This window comes from Pteropus medius, unplaced genomic scaffold (assembly GCF_902729225.1).
Source record: "Pteropus medius unplaced genomic scaffold, Ma_sr-lr_union100, whole genome shotgun sequence".
Taxonomy (NCBI): Eukaryota; Metazoa; Chordata; class Mammalia; order Chiroptera; family Pteropodidae; genus Pteropus; species Pteropus medius.
The window spans coordinates 193,090-215,953 of record NW_024351568.1 but is presented as its reverse complement, the minus strand read 5'-3'; the positions used below and the strand labels follow the sequence as shown (position 1 = coordinate 215,953).

Genomic DNA, 22,864 nt, shown 5'->3' with positions numbered 1-22,864 from the left:
CTGGGCATAGTCACCTTCTCTCTTTCATATCATCTTTATCTGTGATATTGTATAGCACTTAAGGAAATTAGGACTTTTCGGACTTTGCAAAATGGATTTCATGGGCGCCATGTCAGTAATGTCAACTTGCACATAAGGGGAACATTTGAAGGGTGTGACTGGAACATCCCAAACCACGGAAACAGCCCCCACTTTGCAGGGGCCGATAAGCATGAGCATCCCACCTCGTAAGGTCCATAGAAGCTGAACACCTGAAATGATGTTCAAGCCTGACCGAGAGCATCGCTGACGGCGCACTGAGAGCCGAAGACTGACCTTCTGACCCACGTAGCCACTGGCTTGGGACCGATGCACAGCCATCCGTGTCGCCAGTGAACAGAGCTTGCCTTGGAGATGCTAAGGACTTTCGCCCATAAGACTCTACTTCCTCTCTCTAAGTGTTGTGTGTTAACCTGTGTGGGTACCCACTTGGTTATTCTGAGAATGAAGGAGTTAAGAGAGTTGGACCCTTGTTCCCTGGCACGTATGAAGACATTGGCTGGGAAGAGTGAGCTGCAAACAGCCGCTCCCACGGACCTTGTTTGTGCTTACCCCAGGTATTTACCTTAGGCGTTGCACGCAAGCCAAGGCGCCCCCACCCTGCACACAGGAAGGGGCTGAAGAGTGAGTGAGATGCACGCACTGACCTTCCTCGGGGACAAGCAGAACAAGAACGATCGGTGCAGGGACAAGGAACTCAAAGAATGAGGCTAAGATTAGGACACTGCAAGTAAGATAGGGACAGGAGCCAAGTGCCAGCCTTTAAAAATAAAACGCTGACAGCTCTCGAGGCTGCAGTCTTTTACCCTGTCTGTGTCTGTGTGTTTTCTGTGTTCATTGTCTCTTACCCAATTCACAGGAACCGCAACAGAGAATGTTCCGCTCAATAAACCTGGCATTGTGAAATGACACAAACGCATCGAAGGGTGTTACCTTGGCGGCCACTTTTCTCTCTTTCGACAGATATTGTGATTTACAACAAGAAATATATTTATTTGGTCTTCATCTCCATTTCTGGCAGAGAGCTCCTAAAACCTTTGCAACTTCCTAAGTGATAAGAGTAATAACGTCTTGATATTCATAACAAACTCCTTTCAACCACACCTGAGTTTATGTTGATGAGATATAAATTTTGGAAAGCACCTGAGTGATGCAGGACAGGGCAAATTTCCCCGAGTAGGAGGAGACCGAACCCCACGCCAAGAGAAGAGGGTCCTTTTGCGGAGAATGTAGAAAGAATTCAACATACACGCCAAAGTTAGAGTCAAAAGGAAAGTTTATTAGAAAAGGGGTAACACTCCATAGAGCCTGGTCTCCTCTCAGAGACAGAGAGGGACCCCGAGTGTTCAGGGAATTCAGCATATACATTATTCTTTAGTTCCCGTGTGTTACACTTTAAAGACTTTGTTTACCTATTTCCCTTGATACGGACATACAGTGAGGGAGGGGAAAGGGAAGAGTATGTAGGCTGAAATCCCTCAGCCACAGGGAACGAATGTTTTTATTTTGCGTAGGGCACCACTTAAAGACACTGTGGTTCCGATTTCCCCTTCCACAGGTGTAGGGAATGGGTTGTTAGCAATCCCAGCAGAAACCTTCCTTTGTTCTGCAGGTGTTCTCCTGGCCCAGCTGCGGGGCTGATCAGCATATTGCAGTCTCTGAATGTAGCTTGTTTAACATTTTAATTTCTTGCCTCTTCCCTACTTCGGAAGGATGAGGGCTAGTTGCCAGGGGGAACTAACCAAGTAATTGGAGGGTTGGAGCTTTCCGTTCTACTCCCCTGACTTCTAGGAAAGGCTGGGTGGCTGGAGGTTAAATCAATGACCATTGACCAAAATTTATCAATCGTGGATATATAATGAAGCCTCCATAACAATTCAAAAGGATGGGGTTCAGAGAGCTTCCAAGTTGGTGAACGTGTGGAGATGCGAGGAGGATGGTGCACTCAGAGAGGGCATGGAAGCACTTCACCCCTTCCCACGTAGCTTGCCCTATCCATCTCTTCTTTTGTAAATAGAATACATCTATTCTTTTGTAATAAACTGGTAATCGAGAACATAAAAATGTTCCTATGAGTTCATTGAGCTGCTCCAGCAAATTAGTTTAACTCGAGGAGGCGGTTATAGGAATCTCTGATTTATAGTGTTTAAAATAAAATTCAACCAAGTAAACTTAAAGCTTAACTGAATGGGCAGCAGCCCATGTAACAATTTAAAGGATGCTCCAAATGATACAAAATGGAAGATTTTTATAAGCAGAAAGAGGGTGGGAATAAGAAGTTAAAAGAGTGGATTATTTCAGGCAAAGTCACCTACCCTTAGAGGAAGTCAGGGATCTTTTTAGAAAAGTTTTATGGGAAGCAGGGTAGAGCAAGGTAGCTATTAATGAAAGACAGGGTATTTTGGGGTCAGGACACCTTTTCTTTAGAAGAAAAGACTTGGAAGAGTTTTTGTGTTTGTTTGTTTGTTTTTATCATGCAGATTGCCTCTTTCTATAGGGGCGTGGGGGATGGAGAAGGTGCACGATAGATTACCTTAATAGTGCTTGGCTAGAAAATTCCAAACTGGTTGATAAAAATTATGTTTCTGGGAGAGGTTCAAACCGCAATTAGATCAAATATTAAACTACGTTTCGTATAAAGGGCTTTCAGCATGAGTGGTCATTTTGGGCCTGCCACTGAATATTTAACAATAGCTAGTTGGTGGGAAGCACAAATAACCATCTCGACTTGTGACTGGCATCTGAAATAGGGAGGTGCAGTCTTGTGGGACTGAGTCCCTAACCTACCTTCAGGTAGGTAGCATCAGAATTGAGTTTATGGCGTAGTTAGCAACGCGCAAAGCCCCTCCCTGGTGGTAAGAGCACAACTTTACAGGATCCCTCCTGTGGCAAAGAATCTGGTGGTTTAGGATAGAGACCTCCCTTCCCACCGGCTCCAGAGCGTTGGGAACTACGTTACCCAGAAGGCCCTGCGCGGAGTTGAGCCGTAAACCATCGGGATGAAAGCATTTCCGTGCGATTTCATCCCGTTAGGGCGGGACTTCCGTTCTCCTCCTGCTGGCGGCCATTCTTCCTGCTCTAAGTCTGTTCTGGCTCCGATGGCTGGGTAGGAATCCAGGTGCCGCACCCAGAACGTGTGACGGAGTCGTGATCCCCGTCCAGCCGCACGGACGCGGGTCTGAGGCTTTCGACGCCACCCCGGGGACCGGGGCCGGGACAGGGACCGCGGGGCCTGCGCCCCCTCCGCTCTTGTCCGGCCCCGCCCCGCCCCCAGAGTCCGATGGCGGCGGCCGCGCCGCGGGGCCCAGCGCAGGTGAGCGCGCGTCCCCGGGCCTCACCGCCCTCCGCCCCGCGAACCCTGAAGCCCCGCGAACCCTGAAGCTCCGCGTGCGGGCGCCGTTCCCGTCCCGCAGCCCGGCCCGGCGGGTCGCTTTTGGGTGGGGGAGTGTAGATCGTAATGGCAGTGCTACGGGCTGGTCAGAAGGAGGAGGGCGCGTGACGGGGAGCGGTTTATTTGCTCTGCACCTGATCAAGGTGCCGGGCACAGAAACAAGTGAAAGAAAGAAGTGATCGTGGTGACGGTATGGGACAGCACTCGGGCGGGTGACTAAGGCTTCGGTAGGATGAGTGGACATTATGGCACTGGAGGCAGAGGCTCCCGTTTCTTCGCTAATGTACAGCTTCAGCAGAACTTCGTGCTGGGCTTTGATGGGTCGTGGGGAAATTTCCGTCTTGCTGGTGACTAATGTCTGAGGCAGATGTCAGCTGTGAAAGTCACTGTGCCTGTAATGGAGACCGTCAGGGCTGGGGTTTTAAGGAAGGTGGAATGGAGAGAAGAGAGTTGTAGCCGCCGAGGGGACAGAAAGTGTGTCACACCAGGAGAAGAGGGTCGTGGACACCTGACATGCACATGGGGTTGGGTGCAGCTAAATTGAAGCAGGGGCCAGGTAGAGTGGAGGCCTGCGGAGCAGCGTTTGGGGCTTTCCCCAGATCCGTAGCTGTGGGAGTGCAAGTGGGAACCGAAGGTGTGAGGGAGGCACAGCCTCCGGAATGGTGTGTATATTGACAGGAAGTGTGAGCTGATGGCCCCAAGGCGCTCAGAGTGAGGACTGAGGGGTGAAGCAGGACCCCACGTTCAGCTGTGGCTTGACACAATCTAGAGACTCCAGGGGAATTGATGGACAGGATAGGTGGGACCCTACAAGCCAGGACCAGAGCTTGGATTACATCTCTGCCCTACTGCCTGATGTTGCTGAGTGCTGAACACAGTGACTAAAGGGACCCTGGGGGTAGGGTGGGCGTCAGTGGCACCTGGATGTGGAAATTCTGTGCGGTTGGGGGGAGGACGAGTGTGGGGTTGATGTGCAGGGAGAGATGGATTGCGGGTTCTTGGAAACAGTGTTCATGGTTCCATCTGTCTCCATTATAACAGGACGGTGTGACGTTTGAGGACGTCTCTGTGTTCTTCTCCTGGGAGGAATGGAAGCTCCTTGATGAGGCTCAGAGATGCCTGTATCTCGATGTGATGCTGCAGAACTTTGCACTTGTATCCTCGCTGGGTAAGACAGCCTCACCAGTAACCCGGACTGGGCTCCACTCCCTCTGCGCCAGCCCCACCCGTCGCTCAGTCCTCACTGGACCACAGGCACCGCTTTCCCCAGGTTTCTGGGTAGCTGCTCTGTCGCTAGGGCTGGTTTGTATGCAGTGCCCTCTTCTGTCCTGAAGCCCTAGTACCTGCTGAACTGAATGAACCCTTTTAGGAAGGAGGTACAGGTCACTAGTCTTGCAGTGGGACTAATGGATTCCCCCACACTTGCCTTCTCTCTGTGTGTTAATGAGTCAGATCCATATCACTTCTGTATCCCAGGGTCTGATCCCTTCTTTGACCTGTCATTTCCCCCTCCCTGCCTGTGCCAGGAATTGTAGGTAGTGTCATGGTCGTTACTTTTCTAAACCATGGGCTGCTTTTCAACACCTTCCAGCGCACTTTGTAGTATTTAGATCTGTTTTTCTTTATTTTTCCCCAGCCTTCTTGAGATATAAAATTACATATATCAGAATGTACAGTGTGGGATTTGATATGTGGTGAAATAATTGCCACATTAAAGGTAAACATCCATCAGCTCGTAAAGTTACCTTATTATTTTTTTATGGTAAGAATGCTTAAGATCTACTCTCAGTAAGTTTTAAGTATATAAAATCCATATTAACTGTAGTCACTTTGGTCTTAATTACATCCTCAGAACTTACTCATGTCGTAACTGAACATTTGTACCTTTTGACCAACATCTTCCCATTTCCTCCCATGTCCCAGATCCTGGCATTCTGTCTACTCTTTCTATGACTTTTGACTTTTTTTCCTTTTAAAAATTTTTTATTAAAATATAGCTAACATACAATATTATGTTAGTTACAGAAGTACACCATAGTCAACATTTATATACCTAAAGAAGTGATCACCATAATTCTAATAACCCTCTGACACCTTACAGTGTTAGACTTTTTTTTTTTTCACATTCCAACCATAGTAAACAAGGGTTCCCTTATATCTGCACCTTCACCAGTGCTCGTGTTTGCTCTCATGATGGTAGCCATCGTTTCAGGTGAGTGGTGATATTGTCGTTTTGATTTGCATTTTTCTGATGATTAATGAAGTGAACATCTTTTATATATCTATTAGCCACTTTTAGATATTTGATAAAATGTTTATTCAGATCTTTTGCCCATTTTTAATGGCATCGTTCTTTTGCTATTGAGTTGTATGAGTACCTTACATATTTTATGTATTAACTCCCATGAGACAGCCTTTACAAATATTTCCTGATTTTTCCTTTTGTTGATTGTTTCCTTCGCTCTACAGAAGCTTTTTAGTTTGATGTAGTCCAGACTTACTTATTTTTGCCTTTGTCGTCTGTACTTTGGGTGCCACATCCAAACAAATCATTACCAAAACCAATGCCAAGGAGCTTTTTCTCCCTTCCCACCGGGAGCTTTACATTTTCATGTGTTATATTTAAGTCTTTAATCCACTTTGGGTTAATTTGTGTGAGTGGTGTAAGGTAGGGTCTTAGTTTTTTCTCTCTGCATGTGCATATCCAGTTTTCCTAGACCATTTATTGAACAGAATAGTGTGTGTTCTTGGTGTCCTTGTCAAAGAGTAGTTACCATGTAATGTGTGGGGTTTTGGGGGCTGTGTATATTCTTTCTAATAGGTCTTTGTGTCTGGTATTGCAGTACCATACTGTTTTGATTACTAATTTTTTGTGATGTATTTTAAATCACAAAGTGCGATACCTCTAACGATCATCTTGATCAAAATTGCTTTGGCTATTAGAGTCATTTGTGGTTTGAATTTTTGGATTCTTTTTTTCTTTCTGCTAAAAATGCCATTGGAATTTTGGTAGCAATTGCATTGAATCTGTAGATTGCTTTGGGTAGTAGAGATATTTTAACAATAATAATTCTTCCGATCCAAAAACATGGGATATCTTTCCATTCGTTTGTGTCTTTGATTTCTTTCATCTGTGTCTTACTGTTTTCAGAATCCAGATTTCCACCTTCTTGGTTAAATTTATTCCTAGTATCAAAAATATTGTTAGCCTTTTTAATGCTATTATAAGTGGGATTAATTTCTTAATTTCTTATTGAGGTATTTCATTATTAGAATATAGATACAGTTGATTTTTGTATTTTGACTTTGTATTCTGCAAATTTACTGGGTTCGTTTATTCATTCTGACAGCTTTTTGGTGGAGTTTTTGGCATTATCTTCACATAAGATCACGTTATCTGGAAACACAGTTTTACTTCTTTTTTGATTTGGATACTTTTCATTTTTCTTTCTTACCTTGTCACTCTGGCTAGAAATTCCAGTACTTAAAAAAAAAAGTCCCAGTACTATTTTGAACAGCTGTAATGAGGTTGGGCATCCTTCACTTGTTTCTGATCTTAGAGAAAAAGCTTTTACCTTTTCACTGTTGAATATACTGGTAGCTGTGGGCTTATCATGTATGGCCTTTCTGTTATTGAGGTACATACCTTCTACGCCTAATTTTTTGTGAGTTTTATCATGAAAGAATTCCGAATTTTGTTATTTGCTTTTCTGCATCTATTGAGATGATCATACCTCATTCTGTTAAAATGGTATAGTACATTTATTGATTTGCTTATGATGAACCATCCTTGCATTTGAAGGATGAATCCCACACGATCATCACAGTTTATGATTCTTCTTAAGTGCTATTGAATTTGTTTGCTGATAATTCGTTGCTTTTTTTTTTAAACATCTGTGATTCATCAGGGATGTTGGCCTGTAAAGTTCTTTTCTTGCAGTGTCCTTGACTAGCTTTGGTGTTAGGCTGATGCTGGCCTCCTGAAATGAGTTTGGAAATGTTTCTTCCTCTTCAGATTTTTGGAAGAGTGTAAGGATTGACGTTAATCATCGTTAAAATGTTAATAGAATTCACCAGTGAATCCACCTGGTTGTAGCCTGTTCTTTGTTAGATTTTTTTTTTTTTAATCATTGATTTAATTTCCTTGCTTGTTATTTGGTCTCTTCAGATGTTCTATGTCTTCATGATTCAGTGTTGGTAGGTTGTATGTTTCAAGCAACTTATCTGCGTCTTCTAGAGTATCTGATGTCTTGGTGTGTAACAGTTCATGGTAGTCTTTTGTGATCCTTTGTGTTTCTGTACTGTCAGTTGTAATTTCTCCACTTTTATTTCTGAGTTAATTTATTTGAGTCTTCTCTCTATTCTAAGAAAGGTTAGCTAAAGTTTAAATTTTATTTATTTGTTTTATTTTTTTATTTATATTTTTTAAAAACTGGTTCTTAAACTGGTTCTTATTGTCGGTTTTATTGTTTTTCTAGTTTCTGTTTCATTTATTTTTCCCTCGGATCTTCGTTTTTTCTTTGCTCTGCTAATTTCACTCTCTAGTTCCTCACAGCATAAAGTGAGGTTGTTGGAGATCCGTTTTCTTAACACTGGCATTTATAGCTTTAAACGTTCCTCTTAGAGCTACTTTGCACATTCCATCTGTTTTGTTTCCATTTTTGCTTGTTACAGGATTTTTTTTTTTGTTTTCCTTTTGATTTTTTTCTTTGACGGGTCAGTAGAGTGTTGTTTAATATCCACCTATTTGTGAATTTTTCAGCTTTCCTCCTTTTACTGACTACTAAATTTCTCTGTTGTGTAGAAAAGGTACTGGATGTGATTTTAGTGTTCTGAAAATTGTTAAGCCTTGTTTGATGTAATGTGTGATCTGTCCTAGGGAATATTCTATTCACACTTGAGAAGAATGTGTATTGTGCTAGATAGGATGGAACGTTCTATATATGTCTGTTAGATCCATTTGGACTAAAGTGTCATTCAATTCGAATATGTCTCTCTTAATTTTCTGTCTGGTTGTCTACCCATTGCTGAAAAAGGTATCGAAATGATTAATATTCTGCTGCTGTCTTTTCTGCCTTCGGATATGGTGTTTCTTTGCTTAATACTTAATTTAGGTGCTCTTCATATGTGATACCTGTATACATAACATCGTTACATATTCTTGATGAATTGATTCCATTATCATTATGACCTTCTTTGTGTCTTGTGACAGTTTTCGACTTAAAGTCTATTTTGTCTGATATAAGTGGAGCTACCTGTGCTCTCTCTTGGTTTCCATTTGAGTGGAATATCTCTTTCAATCTCTTTACTTTCAGCCTGTGTGTGTTTTTAAAGCTGAAGTTATTCTATCGTAGGCAGCATATAGTTGGGCCTTTTTTTTTTAGTTAATGGAAGTCATTTTATTGGACAATTTTATTAGAACCTACCATTACCATCTCATTTATTATTGCCTGGCTCCTGTTCTTCTCTTGTCTTTCTGATTTACGGTATGCTTTTATTCCTCTGTCTTTATTTCTTGTGTGTCTACTATAGGTTTTTGGTTTGTGGTTACCATGGAGCTTATGTAAAACATAAGTATAACATCCAGTTTTAAACTGATAACTTCAATTGCATACAAAAACTCTGCTCTTTTACTCCCCCCCACACATTTTGTTTTTGATTTCACAATTTAACATCTTTTGTATTTTTTAACCGTGGTCCATTTGTTGTGGGTGTAGTTATTTTTAATACTCTTGTCTTTTGTCCTTTGTGCTAGAATCGAGTGATTAACACACTACTACAGTGTTAGAGTATTCTGAATATGACTAGATACTGAAGTTTACCAGTATGTTTTATGTTTTCCTGTTACTAATCAGTGTACTAATTTCATTTCCACTTGAACAACTCTCCATATCATTTCTTGCAGGGTAGCGGAAGTGGTGATGAACTAACTCCTTCAGCTTCTGTTTGTCTGAGGAAGCGTCTCCTTCGTTTTTGAAGGACAGCTTTGCTCATAAATGATCTTGGCTTGCAGTTTTTCCTTTCAGCATTTAGAACGTATCATCTACTCTCCCAGCGTTCAGTGTTTCAGCTAAGAAAGCTGCTCATACCCTTATGGTGATTTCCTCATATGGATGAGTTTCTTTTTTCCTGCAGCTTTTAAAATTCTGTTTGTCATTACTTTTCAAATTTCTTTACTTTCATAATGTGTCTTGGCGCAGTCTTCTTTGGATTGAATCTGTTTGGGGATATTGAGCATCATGTACCTACATGTCTACTTCTCTCCAGATTTGGGAAGTTTTCATCCTTTATTTCTTTAAATAAGCTTTTTACTCCTTCCTCTCTTTCTTCTTCTTCTAAGGATCTCATACTGTGGATATTCTTTTGTTTCATGATAACCCATAATCTGTGTAGCCTTTCTTCACTCTCTGCAGCGCTTTTGCATTTATTCTCCTTTGACTGGATGCTATCCAAAGACCTACCTTCAGTTTCAGAGTCATCCTTCTGATTGGTCAAGGTAACTGTTGATGCTCTCTATTGCATTTTCCATTTCATTCATTGTATTCTTCAGCACCATAATTTGTTCCGTTTCAGGTTTTCTGTTTCTCTTCCGAAAATCTCACTTTGTTCGTATATTATTTTCTTTATTTCTTTTGAACTGCCTGTTTTCCTGTAGCTTGCTGAGCTTACTTAAGTCACTTATCTTGAATCCTTTTTTTGACCATTCACAGATCTGCATTTCTTTGAGATGATTGAGAATTTATTGCGTTCCTTCGTGGAAGTGTGGTGTTTCCTTGATTTTTCGTGTGTTTTGGTGGCCTGTGTTGATGTCCGTACATTTCATGGAGTAGAATTTCTTCCAGACTTTATGGAAACGTTTTAGTGGGGAAGATCTTTACCTGTGTGTGAGTGCGAGTGTGCCAGCTTGGTGAGGTGTGGCAGTTCTGACTATAAGAAGCCCCAACAGCTTAGTGTCTGCAACTCTGTCACTAGCGTTCAGTAAAGGTTATAAGGGTTCTCAATAGCAAAGGCTTTGGGTATCCACACCAGTCGAGAAGTTTCCTGGGGACCTCCTGAGTGCTTCCTCCCATGAGCAATGTTTTGGCTGAACCGGTCCCTCTTGATGCCAGGTGCAGCCTTGGGCGCCGTCGTGGTTGTGGCAGCGTTGGTGCCTGGTTTTCGGTCGCCTGTAGAGCAGGTATGGATCTGGGTTCTAAAGTGTGACTAGACACAGAGCAGTAGCAGTTCTAGGGTCGCCGAATAGGCTGCGGTGGCGTCAACTTTGCTGCGTGAGATGCAGTGATACAGTGATCGGTAGTGGATCTTGTGACCGGAGCACAGGTACATGAAGAGAAACAGTGTCTCTGTGGTCTGAGGAGCAGGCTACCGCACAGTGGCCACGGCTTTGGTGCCTGAGACACAGGCATCTATGTGACAGCTGCGGAGTCTGGTTATGGAACTAGACGTCCAAGGAGCACTTGCGGCTTCGGGGTCTGGGGTGTGTTCAGGGTGGAGGGGCATGGCTGTCCTGGTCCTGGAATAGAACGGTAGCTCTTTCTTTTATGGGGGGCAACTCGGTGTCTTATTCTCCCGTGGTGATGACAATTGGTTACCTAAGTGTGAGAGCGGGCAGTGTCCTCTGTGGAGCAGGCAGCGGGGTTCCACACCTAGATACTTGGCCTCCTCTGCCGCGCAGACTCGGCTTCCGCAGCTGTACTGGGGGCTCTGGAGTCTCTCTGCGGCAAAGGCGCTAGAGTCCTCTGCGGAGCAGGATGTCGGGGAATGCGATGGCATGCGCCCTTGGGTTGGGACACGTGGTCCCCGCCTGATTTTTTTCCCTTCTCTAGGTGCCTTTACTAAATTGATATCCTCAGTGATTCTGTTTGTGTGGTTATTCTTTTTCATGCTCCACTGCACTGCTGTCGTAACTTAGACTCTTAAGCCTTCACAGGGCCGGTCTCGTTTGCAGATAGCTTTCTTAATTTTTTTGTCGTGGGCGGCGAAGGCTGGTTTCCTCCACTATCATGCTGGCATTATTCATCTAGATCTCTTTTCTGGGTCTGTTGTGTGCTGAGCCGCTCTGGGACAGTGCTAGACATTCATTTCTGTTTTTCCCTTTGGACTTGTATCATCCATGTCCAGTGTACTTGCCCTTCTAAGACTCATGGAGAAGAGACTGTGCATCACAGGATGGATGTGACTGCGGCCATGGCAAAGTGAGCTCACGGGGTGTTCGGTCCTTCCGAATGGCACCTGTGGCTACTGTGCCATCAGAACTGTTCAGATCGTACCCGGAACATGTCTTCGTTCAGCCAGAGTTTTTGTGCCATCGCCAGTAGCCACAGCCAATTTCTACCCTTCCTTTTCCACCTTTGACACTTTGCTGACTCGTCAGTTCCACTACCTGTCATTTCTGCTGTGGTTTTCAGCCCAGGGATATGTAGCTCCCTCGACTCCACATCTCACCCCTCTTTCTGTCGTGCTCAACATGGGCCCTCACGTGTTGCGCCATGAGGTGTTCACGTACCCCTGAATTGACCTCGGGCAGCAGCCAGTCTGTTTTCTAGTGAGATTTTCCTGGGCTCGGGTGCATGTCTCTATCGAGCACTGTGTCAGCAGCAGAAAAGGATGTGCAGGACGCCGTCAGCAGTGGACGTGAGTTGTACGCCCTGCCACTCTTCCTCGTGTCATATTCTGCCCCGAACCCTTCCCCCGGTCAGGTCTCCACCATTGTGTGACCTTAGAGACCCAGTGACACAACGGTCAGCCGATCCATCAATGAATTCCAACTTTCTTGTTCAGCAAAGCGTTTGACACTCAGGTCCACGTGCAGCAGATGTACATTTGCGGTGGGGTTGTCTCTTTCCCAGAGTCGCCATGTACTTCACCAGCATTTCTTTGCGTTCAGGTTGCTGCTGTGGAGCAGAAGATGGGGAGGCACCCTTTGAACAGAGCGTGTCTGCAAAGGGGTCACAGGCAAGGAATCCCAAGGAGGCTTTGTCGTCCCGGAAGACACACCCCTGTGAGGGTTGCGGGCCAGTCCTGAGAGACATTTTCCACTTGGTTGAGCAGCAGGGAACACAACACAGCCAGAAACTGTTGAGGTGCGGTGCGTGTGCGAAACGATTTTATGTCACCGCAAACGGTCACCAGCACCAGGAGCAGCACAGGGCAGAGAAAGCTTCTGTAAGCGGTGAGGACCGGGTCTCACTCGTGAAGAGCTGCAGAGTCCGTGTGTCACCGAAGCCCTTCACCTGTGGGAGGGTTGAGAAGGACTTGCTGACCACTTTAGGACTTCCCCAGCAACAGGCCGCTCATAAAGCCGAGAAGCCAAACAGAATAACCCAGTGGGAAGCAACAAATTTACGAAGCAGAAAAAGTCACTGCGCTTCGAAAGAATGCAAGAAGGCCTACAGCCCCAAGCACACACTTGTTCAGGACGTCCACACTGGTAGACAGTGTTTCGTGTGCACCGAATGTGGGAAAACATTTAGGTACAAATCCGCATTTGTCATTCACCAGAGACTCCACGCTGGAAAAAGTTTTTCTGTGGGTGGCGACTATGGAAAATCCGTCAGGGGAAGCTCACCCTTCAGTCAACACCGAAGACTTCCTGCCGGGGCAAGGCAGCACAAGTGTGGCAAATGTGGGAAATCCGTAAGCCACAAATCTGTCCTCGTTCCTCCCCGGGACTGGCACAATGGGAAAAACAGTTATACGTGTAGCGAATGCACCAAGTCTTTTAGTCATAGCTCGGTGTTCATTCGACATCAGAGAGTTCAGAGTGGAGAAAAGCCTTATAAGTGTAACGACTGTGTGAAATCTTTTACCTCTCTCGCTGCCCTCAGTTATCACCAGAGCTCTCACACGGGAGAAAGGCCTTATGGGTGCAGCGATTGTGGGAAATCTTTTATCTCTCGGTCTGACCTGCGTTATCATCAGAGGGTCCATTCTGGGGAAAGGCCTTATGAGTGCGGTGAGTGTGGGAAGTCCTTTATCACTCGTACGGCTCTTCGTTACCATCACAGAGTTCACACTGGAGAAAGGCCTTTTGAGTGCAGCGAATGCGGGAAGTCTTTTACCCGAAGAAATAATCTCATTATACATATAAGAGTTCACTCAGGATACAAGCCATACGAGTGCAGCGAATGTGGGAAATGTTTTACCTTTAGCTCCAGCCTCCGTTATCATCACAGAGTCCACACAGGGGAAGGCCTTATGACTGCAGCGACTGTGGGAAATCTTTTAACAATAGGTGGACACTTATTCGACACCAGAGAATTCATACAGGAGAAAAGCCTTACGTGTGCAGTAAATGTGGTAGATCTTTTACCTGTAGTTCCACCCTTCAGTATCATGAGCGAGGTCACCTTGGCGAAAGGCCCTATGAGTGCAGTGAATGTGGAAGATCTTTTACCACCAGCTCTGCCCTTCGTTATCATCAGAGTGTTCACACAGGAGAAAGGCCTTACGAGTGCACCGAGTGTGGGAAATCCTTTATCTCTAGATCTGACCTCCAGTATCATCAGAAAACTCACTCCGGAGAAAGGCCCTATGAGTGTAGCGAATGTGGAAAATCCTTTATTCGAAGAAATAACCTCATTTTACACCAGAGAGTTCACACAGGAGAAAGGCCTTACAAGTGTAACGAATGTGGGAAATCTTTTAACAATAAGTGGACACTCATTCAACATCAGAGAGTTCACACAGGAGAAAAACCTTATGTGTGCAGTGAGTGTGGGAAGTCGTTTACTTCCAGCTCCACTCTCTGTTACCATCAGAGAACTCATGCAGGGAAGAGGCCTTACAAATGCACCGACTGTGGGAAATCTTTTACATCTAGTTCTACTCTCCATTACCATCAGAGAGTGCACACGGGAGAAAAACCTTACGTGTGCAGTGAATGTGGCAAGTCTTTTACCTTTAGCTCCAGCCTCCGTTACCATCACAGAGTCCACACTGGAGAAAGGCCTTATGAGTGCAGTGAATGTGGGAAGACCTTTAAGGATAGATCACAGTTCAATAAACACCGGCGAGGCCACACTGGAGAAAGGCCTTACGAGTGCAGGGAATGTGGGAAGACCTTTAGCCACAAATCTTCTCTCTCAATACACCAGAAAATTCATAATAGGGAAAGGTCTTATAAGTGTAGTGAATGTGAGAAATCTTTTACCTCTACCTCTGGCCTTGGTTATCACCAGAGGCTTCACAGGGGAGAAAGGCCTTATCAGTGCCGCGAATGTGGGAAATCTTTCACGAGTAGCTCGATACTGGTTCGCCACCAGAGAGTTCACACTGGAGAAAGGCCCTACGAGTGCAGTGAGTGTGGGAAATCGTTCGCCAGTAGCGACACCCTTTCTTATCATCAGAGAGTTCACACGGGAAAAAAGCCTTACGAATGCAGTCAGTGTGGAAAGTCTTTTGCCTCTGGATCCACCCTTCGTTATCATCAGAGAGTTCACACTGGAGAAAGGCCTTATGAGTGCAGCAATGCGGAAGTGTTTATCTGTAGCTCGAAACCTCTATCATCAGAGAGTTCACACTGGTGAAAGGCCTTATGAGTGCAGCGAGTGTGGAAAGTCATTTAGGGATAGTTCGCAGTACAGTCAACACCGGAAAGGTCACACTGGAGAAAGGCCTTATGAGTGCAGTGAATGTGGGAAATTTTTTATGCGAAAGTCTACCCTCTCTCAACATCAGAGAATTCACACCAGAGAAGGGCCTTAGCTGTGCAGGGAGTGCGCAGTGTTCCTCGGTGTTCCAGCACCAGAAGAAACTCTTCGAGGACCCTTTGTCTGAATTGACTCTCGTACATCTGAATGTGCACATTGGGGAGATTTCCCATAAGTTTCACTTGTATGGGAAGCATTCGTGAATGTGTTGCACTTTTTAATTTGCTAAGGGTTCTTTCCAGGTTTATGTTGCTTCTATTTTCTGTGGCTAAAGCCATTTCAGCTTTACCCACTGGCAGGTCAACAGAGTTTGTATCGTTTGCCACCCCAGTGTGCTCAAGGGAAGTGACCCCTGGTCTCCCATGTATTGGAGCAAATTAGGAGCAACCTGAGCACTTAGGGATTAGTTTTCCCTCCTCCTTGACAACCTTGGACATGACCCAGAGAATAGCACGAGTTTGGCTGGCATCCTGCCAAGAAATAACTGCGTTTTCCAGGGTCACGTTGGTCTGATGTGATAGCTGTAATGAGTTTTTCCAGCTCTCGGTTCATGAACTTGAGAAGTGCCTGCTGCACATTGCTTTGGTTTGTACAATAATCACGGCCTTACTCCTGTTTGATCTCGGGTGCTATGTTTACTGTGGGGTAGTTTGCAAACTGATTTGGGTTCTACAGGCTTGAAGAGGTGAAACACTTTTTAGGGGTCTCAGACTCTAAACTGTTTAAGAACTGTATGATAGCAGAAAAGAACTTGCCACTTGTGACAAAATTTGCCTTGCTTTTCGTGGCTTCCTAGACAGGACTGAAAAACTTTCTGATTGTCATTTGAGGCCTGGACGCTCTATGTTTAAGGATTCTCAGAGGTAACCCGAGGTGAGGGCACATATGAGAACCTCAGGTTCTTCTGGGAGTGTTCTGGGAGTATCTTTCATTCAAAGCATAGATCACAGATTATGCCAGCACTGTTGAGGGGAAACTTTCCTCAGGTCTATGAAGAATCATATGCCACGATGTCTATAATTTGCTGGGCTACAGTCACTGGTTGTAAGGCCACTAGTTCCAAAGGATACCGTACTTTGTACAGAAACACCGGCCTAATAGGGATTGGAGGAGACCACAGCCAACTCAGTGGAATGTGCCTCTTCTGAAAGTGCATCTAGAAATGTTTACTGTGCCTGCATGATCGGTGTGTGCAAACTTCTCAGCACCTCCAGGCCTGTCTTTCTGTGTAGCCGATGTTGATGTTATTGTCAGAAAAAATAAAAATCATTGACAGATGTTTCGATTTCCCGTAGCCTCTCAGTGACGTCCGCCTCAAAGCTGTTACTGCACAATAGGAAAGCCGAAAGCGGGGATCTGTGGTCTGGGGATGTGGCTCTTTGGACCCAGGCAGCGTTCCTGTCCACTCAGGTAGAAAGGGTTTTCATTACTCACCGTATTTGCTGCCACTGAGGCGATATTGGCCCCTAGAGATGGTGGAGTCAATACGGGATCATCAAACTTGTTTTCCAAAGAGATCGAGACATAAACTTGTATCCTGAGCCATTTTTTAAGGCTTCCCAAGGTATAACTTAAATGTACTACCTGCATATATTTAAAGTGTACAGTTTGATAAGTTCTGACATAGGTATGACCCTAAGAAATGCGCATAGTCTGGGTAATAACCACATCTGTCCTTTATTGCGACTGCGACCGGACTGACTTTGCTAGGACGGGAAAATCTGGAGACTCGGCATAGAGTTAACAAGGCTCGCTTTCCGAAAACGGTGGGAGATCTAGATTTTTACTTTGGACAACTTTTAAAGCTTTAGTAAAATAGGATTCACATGCATTAAAACATATTTAAAGTTCACAGTTTCATAAGTTTTCCCATGTGTAAGAACCTGTGAAACTATCGTCACAGCTATTATAATGAAGATCTGTCACTCGTGTATTTGCCTCGTGTCCTTTTATAATCTCCATGCCCTTCCTGGACCTCACAGCAACCATTGATTTACTCTCTACTGATTAGTTTGCATTTTTCTAGACTTTTATGTGATGAAATTTTAAGTTTATTCTAATTTTCCCTCCACTCATGCTGCATAATTGTTTTGCGATTCATCAGTGGTGCTTATATAAGTAATTCATTCTTTTATTACTCAATAATAATTTTAAATATATATGTTTTTGCGTATATGTCTATGTACCTCTAGCCGTTCATCTGTGTTCGGCCAGTCGGCCTATTTTCAGTTTTGGACTATTGCAAATAAAGCCACTCTGAACATTTTCATTACGATTCTTTACATGGAGAAGTGTTTCATTTTTCTTTTCGTTACAACTCAAAGTGCCATGCCTAGCACACAGAGATGAGAGTTTAACTTTTTGAGAAACTGCCAAACTCTGATGAAAAATGACCGCGTTTCCACCAGCGGCGTATTCGAGTCCCATTTCCTCCACATCCCTGTAGTGCTCGATGTGGCCAGTCTTTGACGTCAGCCCTTTTAGTGACATCCGACACTACCTCTGTGGTTTGAATCGCATCTCCCTAGGGGGTCGGGGTTTTGAGCATTTTCTCATGTCTTTAGTAGCCACCTGTGTATATTTTGGACAATTTCTGATCATGTCAGTTTTTCTGTTTGCCTGTTTTTCTTCGGAAGATACGGCTGTTTCTCGTTTTGTTTTACAAATAAGACACCGAATCAACAAAGACGTTGGAGTTTTACTCATTCTCAAATCCTGTGAGGGATGTTGTGCTGTACGCAGGCATCGTTTCTAAATACTGGAAGAATACTTTCTCATTTCCTTCAAAACTTTGTGTCATGCGTAACGTCATGGTCACAAACACCGTACACGTCTAAGTTTTAAGTCTATTATTAATCTAATCTCCGTCGCTTAAGTGGAGCCTTCTAGTAGCCCAATACATTGAGCCTCGGGCGGCAGTGTGCGCCAGTGTCCGGTGGCAGTTCTCCCACTGTGAGAGTGACATGCTCCGGCGAGGAGCTGAAGAACCAGCGGCGTCCTGTGGAGTTCGTGAGAACTCAGCTCGGTGTGCAGGAGGCGACCGCAAAGCGGGCAGAGGACAGACGGGGCTGCGAGCTGGTCAGACGGCTGCAGACGCCTCACGGGCAGGAGAGGTTAGAATCCAGACCCGGCAGAGGGGAGGCACCGCCCCCCAGCACCATCGGGTCCGTGGGGACCCCGAGTGGCCTCATCAGTGGTGACACAAGGTATGAGAACGCAGTCCCGCGCTGCCTCGGATCTCGCCAGTGCCTGGTGAGGAGTCGCCCTCGCTGTGTGCAGGTGACTCTCGTCTTTCCCTTTCTGCGATCGTTGGTCCCAACAGGTATTTACCTTCCGTGGAGCTCAGCACGCTTGGGGCCGCTTCTCCAGACGCCCCAAGCCCAGGAAGAAGCACCGGGCGCTGGGGTCGTCGCTGGCTGTCCCCGGCTCTGGCAGGGCCTCTCCAAAGGACAGGCCCAGGAGCGACTGGGCGGATGGTCCCCTGGGCACCCCATGTGGGGCAGGGTCCACACCAGGCTCAGCCTGCTCATGTGTCCCTGAGGGCACCAGGTGAGTTCTTTTCCTTCGGAGATGAGGGTACTTCAAGTCCCAGTGGCAGTGTGACCTGAGTTTGCATCTTGGAGGGGATGGCAAGAAGGGAGCGAGCCAGGCGGAATGCGGGGTGCAGAGCGCTGGGGGCCGCAGTGAGGGGCCACACACCCACGGTGCACAGGGGTGGGGGGCAGGGTCGACACAGGTGTGGAAGGCGACAGCTGGGGGCCCCGCACCCCTGCGGAGGTGGCATAGGAGGGACCCTCCCGGCTACGTCCCTGCTCCCTCTGGAGCCAGCCTCCCTCCACTGGTCCCTCCGGCGATGCCCAGCCACAGTCTCTACGGTGGCGCGTAAGTCAGATTCCAGCTCCTCAACAGTTAGGTTTTGAAAGAGATATATTATTAAGAGGGAAAACGTCAGTGCAGATTGGTAAAGTGTGACTGCATTGTACTAAGGAAAACCATACGTAAAGGGATATATGAACACGCAGACACGCAGCAGTCCATGCCTATGCCAAAAACAGTCTAAATGGATACTCTCTCAAATTTTTTTTTTCCAGGAGGTGAGATGCTTGGGGGCTTTTCACTTTCTATGTTTATAAATGGGATTCTTTTCATTACACATCTGCATCACCTGAAGGCGCCTTAAAACACCAATTCTTGTCTCTTGTTCCTAAAGTGTCTTAGTCCATAGGTTTGTGCTTGGGGTGGTGGCAAAGTGGCATTTCTAATCAGGCCATTGGTGGTGCTGATGGACAGCGCCGATGCAGCGATGAAACCCTGAGAACAAGTTTTCTAGCCACGGCCAAGCTGCCGCCGTTCAGTTCATGGGGCTGTAGGTTGCAGACCCGGACAGAGCCGTAGAGCTAAGGCTTCTTCTAGCGGACGCCTTCTGAGTGTCCGCAGTGAGCCAAACAGGCTAATGGCGTAAAGGGTTCAAGTTTCAGGGCCTCCACTGCTGAGGAACCCTGGGATGGCGTCAAGATACTAGAGCCACCTAGCCACCTGCTGCTTTGGCTTGGAACCGAAACAAGGAGGCCAGAGTAGTCTTGTAAATGCCTCAATGGACAACCAACCAGAAACAGGCAGCTAGGCCTTCCCAAGTGAGGCAACTCCTTGAGCTGTAGCCAATCAAGCAATTTCCTTGCTTCGCTTTCCTGCGTCCTCGTTTGGTTTGGTGCAGCCGATTGGAATTGCCGTTTGCTCAAATAAACTCTTCAAATTTGCATGAACTTCAGTTTCTCTTTAAATAGAACAAATACTGCCCGCCTCCTAAAAATACCCGCAGGGCTCCTCCTCGCCCGTGGCGCTCTTGGTGCGGAGGCCTCGCTTCCCGCTGTCTGCAGCGCTGTGCTGTCGCGTCCCCTACTGAGGTGGGTGCTGAGGTTTGGTTTTGCAGTCAGTTGTGTGATGGCGCCTGCTGGGGAAGTAAAAATTTTTTTTCCCAGCCCAGAAATGCTCTCCACAAAGGTAATAGAGACAGAAACAGTTACATTATTAAGTAATTATTAAACCAGAGTTTGATGCTCATCAGGCAGTCAATCCACTATCAAGTTCAAAGACAGAAAAACTCGCCTCTCTACATAGCTAAGCAGGTAAAATCCATTACATGCATGTATTCAAGATAAACAGAGCTAGTCCTCAAGTAAGAGGACTTGACAGTGCCATCTGTCATTTGGAGTTCATCCTAACTCTGCCTGGTAATTGGGGTGATTCTGTTAGCTTTGGGGCTTTATCCAAAGGAAAGACAAACAGCTTCATAACAGCAGGTGGTTTTCGACACTGGGACCAGGAGAGTATGGAGGTCAGGCTTCTCCCCTCCCGCGGGAGTAGGGGAGAGGAGCTAGCTGTCTCTCATAACGTTTGCATCTCAAAGAATGGCTCTTGGTATGTTTCCATTTTAAAAAGATGGCTCTGAGGGGGAAAAGCCCAGCTGGCAAAAGTTTGTGATTCAGAGCAGCTCAGCGTACGAGGAAAATATTACAACCTCAAAAGAGGTGCTTACAAGAGCAGCCATGGTTCACATCAAGAATGATCACAACGATGCCTGCAACTCAGCACAGGCAATCACCAGAAAATGTCTTCTGTAGGAAGCGGGCAGAATCAATAACCCACAGAGCTGTCACCCTGTGCCCATGCCTAGGGGAAGGCAAGCCGGTTGAGAGCCATATGGCTGACTTCAAAATTTCTGATTCCCTGACAATCGCCTTCCTTCTTTGAAGCAGAAGGTGGCAGGGCTGCCCTGGGGGAGATTTTCTCGGAGCAGTGCACACAGCTCAGTGCTCATGCCCACAGCACAAGTGCCAGAAGGTGTAGACATCAGCAGAGCTATGGTCCCGCTGTGGCATGACAGAAATGACTGGGAGAGAGGAAAGACAGAGACAAGCTCAGGACACGAGGTGGGGTGTGAGGGTCTTACCCATGGAAACAGTAAGTGCAAAGTTCTCCAGCATCTTGTGCACAGTACACGAGCCTCTGAGCCTCACCAAGGGGACCCCACTCCTGGGAGAAGCTAATGGCCATACCCTCAAAGGTGATACCCTGTCATAACAGGATGGTTCAGTGTACGACTAGCTTTTCTCCTAAAACCGTAAATTGGTATCTCCCCACTCCTCCCCCGCCCACATCCATCTCCTGGTTCCCCACCTCCCATTCTCCCCAACTCAGAGAAGGTAACAGGCCCCGTTGCCCACTCTCAACTCATGGCCACGTTGATTACGGTCTCAGCGCACAGCAAGAACAAGAAGCAGGCAGATGATGTCTCTCAGCCTCGCATGTGGGGCCCCACCCCCTCCTACCATGTAGAGCAGTAAATAAACAGCAGGCCTCCATGTCCATCTAATGTCCACTCATTCCTCAGAAGCCTTGGCCACCCGCCAGTTTATCCTCTCTTCTCAACGCCACCCGTGTACCCAAGTTAGAAGGTGTAGACATCAGCAGAGCTATGGTCCCGCTGTAGCGCGCACCCTCCCCTTCCTGTTTTCCTATTAACATGTCCATCATGTCCAGGATTCCTCCTACACATGTTACCCAAAGCTCCCCCCGGTCCACACACTGTCCACAGCCTTCTGCAGATAGGTCCATTCGGAAGCCCTTCCCACAGTTCCAGACCTGTGTGTCCAGACGCCCACTAAGTAACTCCACTCCTCCGTTTTCCGAAATATCTCACACATTGAACGTGGCCAAGAAGACAGCTGCTGATCCCAATGAAGATTTCTCCCACCACAGACTACCCGTCTCAGTGACAGAGCTTCTATCCTTCCATTTGCTAACCCCAGAAATCTTGGAGTCATCCCTGACTCCTACCTTACTCCCTCGCCGTCACAGTCAGAAAATCTGGGCTGTCCTATTTCAAACACTGATATCAGATCCATTCACTTGTCCCATTTCCATGACCACCACAATGGTTCACACCGAGAACACTTATCTCAGTGTCTCGGGGATGGAACCAACCAGGGTGTCCGTATTAAGCCCTGAGGGTGGAATTCCTGCCAGCCCGGTCCCTGGGGGCAAGACTCACATCCAGCCCAACTTCAGAGAAAGGACCACTGTTCCAGTGGGTCCTGAAGGCAGAGCCTTGAGCCAAAAGAGATTATCTATGAGCCATGTGATCTCGCGAGGTTTAGTTTGCTTGGCTTTGGGTGTCCTTGGGGCCCTTACGTCTTCATTTCTCATTTCCTCCTTTTGGAATGGAAACGTCCAGACTATTCCTGTTTCACCATTTTGGTTTCACAGGTTCATAGCTGGAAAGGGATTTTGCCTCAGGCTGAATTGCACCTTGAGTCTCACTCGTATCTGACTTAAGATAATATTAGATGAGTCTTTGGACTTCTCTATGTTACATTGTAACTTACTATGTAGTTACACTTTTTCTTTTACGTTTCCTGTCTGCACATGGAAGAATTTGAGCTGCATGAGTGCGAGGGGCTTTTGTCAGTCATGTCTCTCATGCTCCTACAGCAGTGCCTGATACTGAGAATTTTCTCAATGAACATTTATTAGAGCTGTGAATAAACACGACACCTCAAGTTCTTCATTTGTACTAATTCGGCTACTCTAAATGTCCACTTCAGTTCTTTCTCTAAGCTGGTATCATTTAATGTTTTCAAGAATAAAAGCCCTTGTAAAAATTTTCTGAGATACTAACTTTCTTCAACATCCTTTGATACTTCAGAGTGCTATTTCTGCCACTGTCTTTGAATAACTACATAAACTCCTTAATAACTTTTTAAAACTTACATCTCAAAATAAT

At 45.9% G+C, this 22,864-nt stretch overlaps 1 protein-coding gene across 1 annotated transcript; it reads left to right on the top strand.

The window, feature by feature from the left end:
- Nucleotides 1–3,085: 3,085 nt before the first annotated feature.
- LOC120587049 (zinc finger protein 814-like) lies at nucleotides 3,086–15,174 on the top strand. The gene is given in 4 exon segments (XM_039843660.1): nucleotides 3,086–3,352; nucleotides 4,472–4,598; nucleotides 12,318–13,622; nucleotides 13,625–15,174. Coding segments are annotated over 4 exon segments (2,799 nt in total). The 5' UTR covers nucleotides 3,086–3,319; the 3' UTR covers nucleotides 14,959–15,174.
- The last annotated feature ends 7,690 nt before the right edge of the window (nucleotides 15,175–22,864 follow it).